This window comes from Leptodactylus fuscus, chromosome 8 (assembly GCF_031893055.1).
Source record: "Leptodactylus fuscus isolate aLepFus1 chromosome 8, aLepFus1.hap2, whole genome shotgun sequence".
Classification (NCBI taxonomy): domain Eukaryota; kingdom Metazoa; phylum Chordata; class Amphibia; order Anura; family Leptodactylidae; genus Leptodactylus; species Leptodactylus fuscus.
The window spans coordinates 45,354,335-45,364,386 of record NC_134272.1 but is presented as its reverse complement, the minus strand read 5'-3'; the positions used below and the strand labels follow the sequence as shown (position 1 = coordinate 45,364,386).

The 10,052-nt window shown below is 40.6% G+C and overlaps 1 protein-coding gene across 1 annotated transcript in view; it reads right to left on the bottom strand.

The window, feature by feature from the left end:
• Positions 1-358: 358 nt before the first annotated feature.
• The window catches only part of TMEFF2 (transmembrane protein with EGF like and two follistatin like domains 2), a 482,652-nt gene continuing 472,958 nt past the window's right edge, over positions 359-10,052 (bottom strand). The window contains exons 8-9 of the mRNA XM_075285434.1: positions 4,898-5,021; positions 359-584 (exon numbers count right to left, since the gene is read on the bottom strand). Of these exons, the coding sequence (XP_075141535.1) occupies positions 359-584; positions 4,898-5,021 (350 nt within the window). The remainder of the gene's footprint in view (positions 585-4,897; positions 5,022-10,052) is intronic.

The following is a 10,052-nucleotide window of genomic DNA, read 5'->3' as shown; positions in this document are numbered from 1 at the left end:
ATAACCGACTCAATAAGGCACCTTTAACAAGACACCCTAGGATTTACTTATATTTGTAAAACTTAGCTAACTAAAAGCATCGTCCAAAGTAGATAACCCCTTTAATTATCAAAACTAGATTATACTGTATTTGCTGGATATTTACCCATATTCTTTGAACAATACCATGAATAGTCACTTACTATAGTTGGAGAACACACAAATCTATGTAAAGGTATTGTACTATACCAATAGTGTCTAATAAAAAATACAGGTTAGGATACTAGGAACACCAAGATGGATATCAAATTAGTGGACTATAATTGACGGACTGGATTTGTTGAAAATTTCAGAGTAAAAGTTATGTTTATTGTGCACATTATGTTTTTTTTAATGAGTTAGGGTTAACTCTCAAGAAATATGATGTTACTCCATACATTACTAACCTGGTTATGCAAAGAACTACAACGCAGATGATGGCAATCTGAATGGTACCAATTACTGCTGCTATTAGGACATACTGGAAACGTACAGGCCCCGGAACAACGTATAATACATTAAAGTCCTTCTTTTCACATTTTGATCCACTGTATCCTGCATCACACCTAGATAGAAAATCACAACTATTAGTAAATAAGTAACAGTCACCCTAGTCTTGTCATTTATAAAAGCAGAATTAGTCCATTTTAGTAATATACTAGCTAATATACTAACATACAAATGTATTGTTTGTGATCTAAAATCATGTATAGGCCATATAGGCCCGAAGCCTCCTAGGAGTAACATTGAATCCCGGAGAGGTGAGTAAAACTGTTTATTATTTTCTTTAACCTGCCCTGGGGCTCTGATTATTATACTCAGGGGTCTGAAGAGACCCCTGAGTATAATAATAGCAGTAGTGGGATTGCGGCCTGGCCCGGCCTATTCACTACCGCCCTCCACGGCCTATAGTACAAGGTGGAACCTGGGGCAGCTGTGAGTAGGTCCAGTCAGGTTGGTAAATAGGCCACTACCTGCTGTGGATACTCCAGCAGGTAGCAGCCTATTATAAAACAAACAAACAAAAAGTTCTTTTACTATCCACCACGCCGCTGCTGCTTCCTCTTCACTGGCGAAATGTCTGCGCCTCAACGTAGGTGGCATGATGATGCCACCTGCGATGAGACGTAGGGGTCAGAGGTCTCTGTGATGTAGCGGTGGAGGGGCAGGGTCCGGAGCGGAGGCCTGCTACTGACTGTGGGAAGCCACTGGAGCAGCGTTGCTGCCGATAGCTGAGTGGTGAAGCAGCATCTTGGGGTGGTCCTGGAGACAGCGCTGCTTCACCACTCACCTATTGGCAGCACTGCTGCTCCACCGGCTGCCCAAAGGTGTTTTTTGCCACAGGGCCTGCCGCTTGACTTGAGTATAAGCTGAGGTGGGCTTTTTCAGCAAAAAAACTGTGCTGAAAAAGTCGGCTTATACTCCAGTATATACGGTAAGTGACTTAAAGAGGTTGCTCAGGATAATAAAATCTGGATGTAGTGTTGGACTGAAGGGCCTAGGACCCACCAGAGGAACTTGTTCTAGGGACCCACTCAAGGAACTTCTAGAGAACCAGCCAGCAGCTTTCTTATATTAGCTTACACCATGGCTCCTTTACTGACATCTTTCATATGTGCTGACTATCTGGCAACCAGTGCTGTGCATTACTGAGAATTTCCCCATGTAAATTTTTAGAAAGTTGGTGTTCACCACTCGAAAATTTCTGTAAAGAAATACTTACACATAAAAATCTTCATAATAATAGGATATACAAAAATATCCTAGCTTTTCATGCAATTATACTTCATTTTGTTTGATAGATTTGCTTGGGTCATAGGTTCATAAAGAAACAAGGATAAGTGGACTATGCTTAACAGCACAATGGAAATGCGCAATCCTTACATTTTACGCTTAATTATATATATTTGCTGTTGTTTTTATCCCAATCAATACCAATCATTACGAAAAGACAGGAACCGTTTAAAAGGGCCATTTTCTAAAACATACTGCCCTTGAAACTGGGAAAACAGATATGACGTTAATTTGGTGCCCATGAAAAGCGAGTTCCTATCCATTGTGAGACGTCACAACAGATCTATGAAAGGCTAAGGTTTTCAATCTTCCTAAATGCAATCTTCCGGCACCATAAATCATTTTAGTTAATTTGAACATTTCATTTCCCAGCTGGGACACTGAAGGTGGGAGGGCACAGAACCTGGTTTGTTTTTTTAACTTGCTTGTCATATTTTAATGAAATCATTTCACTCTAGCTGCATTGTAGTGAGAAGACGACTATGGACAAAATTCAGGGATAGAAATAAGTTATATAGAAGGTAGAAATTCTTCTATTGATATTACAGTTAAATCTACAAATGCTTAGTTTGAAACAAAATTATTGTTTTTACATTGTGTAGCATTGAAGATATTAAACATATTAGGGGGCTTTATATTAAGATCAGCATTGTACAAATATATAAATCCTGTCTATATTTATTTTACTGCAAACTTACACTAGACAGTCTTAAAATACACTAGATTTATCACAGTGGCTGATGCTGGATGATACATTTGGTGCATCTTCAGACTGTCTCGACTATGTTTACGCTACCTTAATAGGATTGTTTTGCAACAGAAATTTGTTCCAATATTTTGGTGCAATTCAAACAGACATTGTTGCATCTTAAAGTGGTTGTTTGGCCCAAGATGAACCTTTTATACTGATGACCTAGCCAGAGGATAAATCATCAGCATGTGATTTGTGGGAGTCCACCCCCCAGACCCCATCAGGGTGCTGGAAGTTACATTAGTGGAAAGAGAACATGTACAGGCTTTCCTATTCAAGTAATAGTAAATACAATTTACTATGTTGTATGAGCATCAGGTACATTACAAATGATGCTCCATGCAATGTGCAACTGAACAAATTTCAAGATTTCTTGTGAATGGTTGAAAGAGAATTATTTTCTGTTTCGGACCTAATTAAAGGGAATGTTTTTCCCACCAGAAAGTCACCTATTTTGCAAACCAAGTTTTTATGGTCAACATATTTTATAAAAGTGTTTCTTTCTTCTTCTGTTAGTCCTATTAATGGGTTAATAAATGCACCCATAAATCTTTAGCAGTGTTTTGAGTGTTTTCTGAGTGTCTCTGGGAGCTCCTGGTATCTTCTGCATTTGCTTACTTGGTTCAGCTTCCTGCTATGCAACTTACACACTAGTTCCCTCTAACCTCTCTCCCTCCCTCCCATACACCCCTTCTCTGTCTCTGTAGCTAACCCGTTCACAATTACTAGCCCTACCCTACCTACTCAGCTCAACCCCTAACCCCATTACATACGTGCGCCTCTTCCTTCGATTTTTCCTCCTGCGGGATGACCATCATCACCAGATGGGATCGTCACCAGATAACCAGAAAATGCCCCTGGGGCGGTCACATCACACCCTCGGAATATGGATAAATATTAGAGATGAGTGCTTAGTACTCGATCGAGTAGGTATTTGATCGAATACTACGGTATTCGAAATACTTGTACTCGATCAAGTACCACTCGCTGTTCGAATGTAAAAGTTCGATACAGAAGCAGCATTGATTGGCCGAATGCTATACAGTCGGCCAATCAACGCTGGTTCTTCTCCTACCTGTAGAAGTCTTCTCTGTGCAGCTTCCCCGCGGCGTCTTCCGACTCCTCATTCACTCTGCCAGACATCGGGCCTGGACAGAGCCGACTGCGCATGTCCGCTTCTAGTGCGGGCATGCGCAGTCGGCTCTGCCCAGGCCCGATGCCTGGCAGAGTGAATGAAGAGCCGGAAGACGCCGCGGGGACGCTGCAAGGAGAAGACTGCATGGAGGATCCAGCCCGACCCTCACTCGTGGACTTGGTAAGTATAATTTGATCGAACGTTGCCTACCCCTGAAACAAGCATTTTCCCCTCATAGACTATAATAGGGTTCGATATTTGATTCAAGTAGTCGAATATTGAGGGGCTACTCGAAATGAATATCGAACCTCGGACGTTTTACTGTTCGCTCATCTCTAATAAATATAAATTTTTGATAAATTATGTTATTTAGAAAGTAGGTGGGGGAGGGTGTTTAGATCAGTGTATGGATTTAATTTTATCCTGGACAACCCCTTTAAATGTATAAGAAATGAGGATGGTTCCAACCAATCCCAATTAATCGCTAAATCAGGTGTCACAAGACCCCCCCCCCTTCCAAAGGTGTTGAAAGGAACAGTGATCATGTTCCATCCAGTATGACCTGGTCATGCATCCTACAACTTGATCTAAAACTGAGTACAACTCTTAGCTACCTGTGGATAGGTGATATATGTTCCTTGTTGGATAACTCCTTTAAACAATGCTGTCTGAAATGCTTACACTAGAGAAACTAGGCCCGTGTCCCAATATCAACCTGTTTTCTATTAAAGACTTCAATCCAGGTAGGTTTAGTAAGGTGACATTAGGATATGCCTAGGGGCAGATAACAAACTTGCATGGGAAAAAAAGGTTTAATCTCATTGAAGCTGTTCTGTGATGACAATTTTTAATTTCATGGGAAATGCCGTATAGTGTATTAGAATTTACTAAGACAGACTTCATGAAAGCTGATTGGTCTTCTTTAAAGAGGACATGTCACATCCTTAGAGCAGTCAAACCTTTACAGTACTTTTTCAAAAATGCACCTATTTTTGTTCTTCTAGCACCTATATTTTGCCTGCAATTGGCAATACTAAAGATGCTCATCTATTCCCGTAAATCCCGCACCAAGGGTCAAGATTTGGGAGCTGTTATTGCAATCTCAGAAGGGATTCCAGAAGTAGGAATTAACCATTTAATCTGTAGCTGCTAATATTTTAACAGACCTTAACAATGTATGTCATTACTGTATGTCATACCTGCAATAGGGCTCCGGCATGTTATTTGAATGTTCACATTTGCCATGTTTGCAGTAGCCGTCAAAGGTATCTGAACAGGAAATATGGACCCCTCTGGCACTTTCTTCTAATTTATTTGCATTCTCTGTAAAAAAAAAACAAAAAAAAAACAGCATCATTAGTAGTTAGGTCATAACAAGAGATGGACAAAGCTCTCAGGATTTGTTTCACTTTGAGTTTGGGTGGCTCACATCCAAGATTGGTATCAGGTCAAACAAGTTTGGTACGAACCATACCTTAAAATGGCTTAGACATAATGTAGGACACTCTCTGGGATACTGGAAACCTATCTATACAATTTCTAGCTCTCAAGTTAACGTGACATTATTATACTCTGGGCCTCTTCAGATCACAGAATATCATAGGTGGAGGTCCAGGAGAGATGAAAAAAATAATAAAAAAAACATACTCAACTTTTGTTACCCCTTTTGGACCTTCTTGCGGTTTACAGAGCTATCTATCCAACTCTTTGGTGATGTCATGCACCTCCAGTCACTACTGAGGCCTGTGATTGGGCTTCAGTGGTGATATGGTTATTCTGAGCATCATGACATCACCAGGAGAGCGCCAGATGACACAAGAATGTCAAAAAGGGTTAAAAGAAGGTGAGTAAGAATGTTCTTTTTTTTTTATTTTTGTCAACTCGCCTGGACCTGGGTCAACAGTTGCAGAGCTAGAAACTGTGTAGACTAGCCCCACTAGCTGACTTTTCACACCAACATAGGTAGAAGGGATTACACACACATTCTGGTGTTAAAGACAGAGTTGCTTTACATTCTACAGGTAAGGCCTATTGCAGGCGACCATGGCTGAAATCAGTGTGCTATCCGTGTTTTTCCCGTATAGCACATGGACCCATTCATTTCTATGGGCCTGTAATCATAACCGTGAATTACACGGTCATATGTGCACTCCGAAAGTCTGGGCCACAAAATATAGAACAGGGCCTATTCCTATCCTATTTTATGACCCTGCTTCTGTGGCTCCTGTTCATTTAATGAAAGGCTGGTGCACAGGTGGCAGACGGGTGACATCCACGTGTCCCCATGCCTTTAATTCATGACATCCAAAGTATGGACAACCTGGTCTCAGAACTTAGGCCAAACAACAATGCACTTCAACAAGTCTGGCTTCTCTAGAATACCTTTTACTACTCTTCCGCCTTCCAGTACTCCTTCTCTATCTCTTCACTTCTCTTAAGCCTCCTCCTCTCTGTTCTCTACATGATGTTGTACTATACTGGAGGTTATACTCCCTTCTACTCTAATACTTCTACTAGGTTATACTTCACTTCTTGATATGTTATATTTTTTCTTGACTGTGGCTGTGACCCTGCCGTTACCTCTCCCCCGATTAGTTTATCTCATTTATTTCCCCTATCTTTGTATCTCCCCCATCCTTCCCTTACTCCCTCCTAACCTTTACAAAGGTTGTCATTTTAGTTAAACTGTCTTGAAATGTAATATGAACTTTGAATAGAAAAAATGTTCATGGTCCTCGCTGATAAAAAACAAACAAACATAAATCTACCATTGCATTGCTGTAGACATTGTGAATTTGACAGTGTTAGATTTGCATCCAATGTATTTCAGTGAGCATATGTCAGGATGTTTGGTCCTGATCTTTTCTGACCACATTGCACTGATGTCACTCTTATTCTCTTTACCTATCTAAGCTATGCGATGATAGGATTCTGTGTTTTTACAATGATCTTCTTTCACCTTAGCACAGGCCAGTTTTATGCAGAGCTTTTGATATGACTGACTTCACTCTCAGCTTCAGAACTCTGTTGCTGCTTCAAAGTAATTTTTAGCCCCTCGGTGACCCTCACAAGACTCCTACATGATTGTGCGCAGACTTTTTACAGAAAGAATACATTTCATCTGATGTACGCTAGTTTTCACCTTCAGATCACTAAAAGAATACTGCTGGAGAGACGACCAAAAACTTGGATATCTGACTTTGTTATATCTACCATAATTGTCTGGTAAATTGTTCTCCAATTTTGTACGTTCTGTAAATTACAGATATTCTCGCTCTGCTTGCCATGGCTATGTCCTATGAAATGTATATCTCTTTCTTATGTTAATTATATTTAGGAAAAAGTGAAAAAATATGTAGACTTCTAAAATTTTAATGTAAGACATTGCATTTATATACCAAAGTGGACATCTCACCAGTTTGGGGCCCTAAGCCCCAGCACCCTAATAACATGCCATTGGTTTAATGGATTCTAAACCAGGTTAGGGGTTGTTTTTATAAAGCAATAATCACACTTTCCTTAGATCTATGCATACATTTGAAACACATTTTCCAAGTTGTAGTCATGGCAACCAGAAAGAACATTCATTGCTCACTACGCTTAGGCAACTGGAAAATAGTACATTATAAAAATCAGGTTTCTACATTTCATACACATCTTTATTAAAATTAGGCCTCCTTTGACACGACTTTGGTTTCATAGTTGCCTTTAAGATTATTTTCATTTTAGAGCTGCATTTTGATCTCAGTATATACATAACCTATGTACTGGAGGACAAGAAAGTGGAACAGAAAGTAGAAATGTGATTTTTGTAGGTCACAATTCTATATAACATAAATTTAGTGTATATAGTGTATTTTCTTTTTTTTTTTTTTTTTTTTTTAACAAAGAAAAAGACAATCTATGCATTATAGCTGTTATCAATAATATCAAATATAATGGACTAAACCAATTGTTTTGAAATAAAATAAAAGTAATTTATAGGACTCTCAATGTTCTAAAACTTGTGCTTTTGGTAAGTATTAGAGATGAGCGAACACTAAAATGTTTGAGGTTCGAAATCCGATTCGAACATCCGCACACTGTTCGACTGTTCGAATGGGTTTCGAACCCCATTATAGTCTATGGGGGGAAATGCTCTTTTTAGGGGTACGCAACATTCGATAAAATTCCACTTACCAAGTCCATGAGTGAGGGTCGGGCTGGATTCTTCTCCCTGCGCAGCGTCCCCGCGTCCTCTTCCAGCCTTGAATTCATTCTGCTAGGCATCGGGCCTAGGCAGAGCCTTACAGTGTAAGCGGCCATTTTCTTGTAGCGCGGACATGCGCAGTCGGCTCTGCCCAGGCCCGATGCCTAAGCAGAGTGAATGCAGAGCCGGAAGAGGATGTGGGGACGCTGCACGGAGAAGACTTCTAAAGGTAAGAGAAGAACCAGTGTTGATTGGCAATGTATAGCATTCTGCCAATCAATGCTGGTACTGCATCGAATCTTAACTTCGAACAGCTAGCAGTATTCAATCGAGTACGAGTATTTCGAATACCGTAGTATTCGATCGAACACCTACTCAATCGAGTACTACTCGCTCATCTCTAGTAAATATGATTTATTTTGTTCATCGGAAGAATATACAAATCTGACTTCCATGATGTAATTAGGATGCCAGTGCCTCAAGTATGCACACCAATAGAGGGCACTGACTGAGAAAGTGCAATTCTATCTTCCATGATGTAATTAGGAAGACAGAGTCTCAATCAAGCAAGCCTATAGAGGGCACTCCCTTTAACATCATGCCGACCTTCTCAGAGGCCTTTGTTTGCAATGATGTTGGGATTTAACCAGATACAGTCTTCTCAGCCAAGGACAGCTGTTTCGATGTATTTGCATCTCATCAGCTTGGCGCAGAGAGGACTGATCTGGCAGAGGTGAGAGGCTTAGACAGGGTTGAGGGAATATCGTCACTCCATAGGGAGAGACCACCATATAGGTGTGTGGAGTCTTATTAAGCCATGAGCGCTCCACTGCTAAGGAACATGGGAAGAATTTTGGGAAGTCAGATTTGCATATTCTTTCCATGTTCCTTTTCAGTGGAGCGCTCATGGCTTAATAAGACTCCACACACCTATACGGTGGTCTCTCCCTATGGAGTGACGATATCCCCTCAACCTTATTTTGTTCATGCATTTTATTCCTTAGTTCCTATTGGGTAGCGATTGTAAGTAGTTTGAAACGCCACTTAATACTGAATGACTAGAGCATTCTAATAAAATCTAAAACTGTCACATATGACAAAAATTTGTATTGCACATTTCTCATGGGGACTCAAACCACAGGAATTGATAGGGCTCATCCCTAACACTCACAAAGGTCAGTTGTTTTTACAGGAAGCCATTTTACCTAACAACCTAACGGTATATTTTTGCCATGTGATAGGAAACCAAAGTACCCTGAAGAAACTCGCGCAAAACATACAAAATCTACGCAGATGTTGGTCAGATTCAAACCTGCGATCCAAGGCAGAAGTGCTAACCACTGAGTCACAATGCTGATCAAAGGGAAGACTGAGAAGTCTGTACTGTCACTGTACAGATCCACTACTCCAGAGTGGAAAATGCCAGGAGCATGATATCTGATTTGCTTAATTGTGCCAACTGTAAATTTTGATAATTGAGGGATAACATTAGGTCCTTTTCTGTTCTAGCCTGACTGTACTCAAATACACAAAGTTTGGTGCGAAAGGACTTGACTTACCCAAGCAGAGCCCTGACTTCAACCCCATCAAACACTTTTGGGATTAGGTAGAAAGAACATTGTAAATCAAGTCCTTTGGTCTAAATGCTCTTCTGGATTAATAAGTAGAGATGAGCGAACACTAAAATGTTCGAGGTTCGAAATTCGATTCGAACAGCCGCTCAATGTTCGTGTGTTCGAACGGGTTTCGAACCCCATTATAGTCTATGGGGAACAGATACTCGTTAAGGGGGAAACCCAAATCCGTGTCTGGAGGGTCACCAAGTCCACTATGACACCCCAGGAAATGATGCCAACACCTCTGGAATGACACTGGGACAGCAGGGGAAGCATGCCTGGGGGCATCTAACACACCAAAGACCCTCTATTACCCCAACATCACTGCCTAACAACTACACACTTTCCACATTCAAAAAAACCTCTATCAAAGTGGGAAAATACCTGGAAACCTTCTTTACTCCCCAAATGGATGGACACAAACCCCAATTTAAGCTCAACAAACAGTAACAACCACCCCTTTAAATCACGTTCCCCATGACAACCACAAATGGAATAGGCAATGGGAATTCCAAAAGCCCTCACCCTTAACTGTCATTTTGAGTGTGT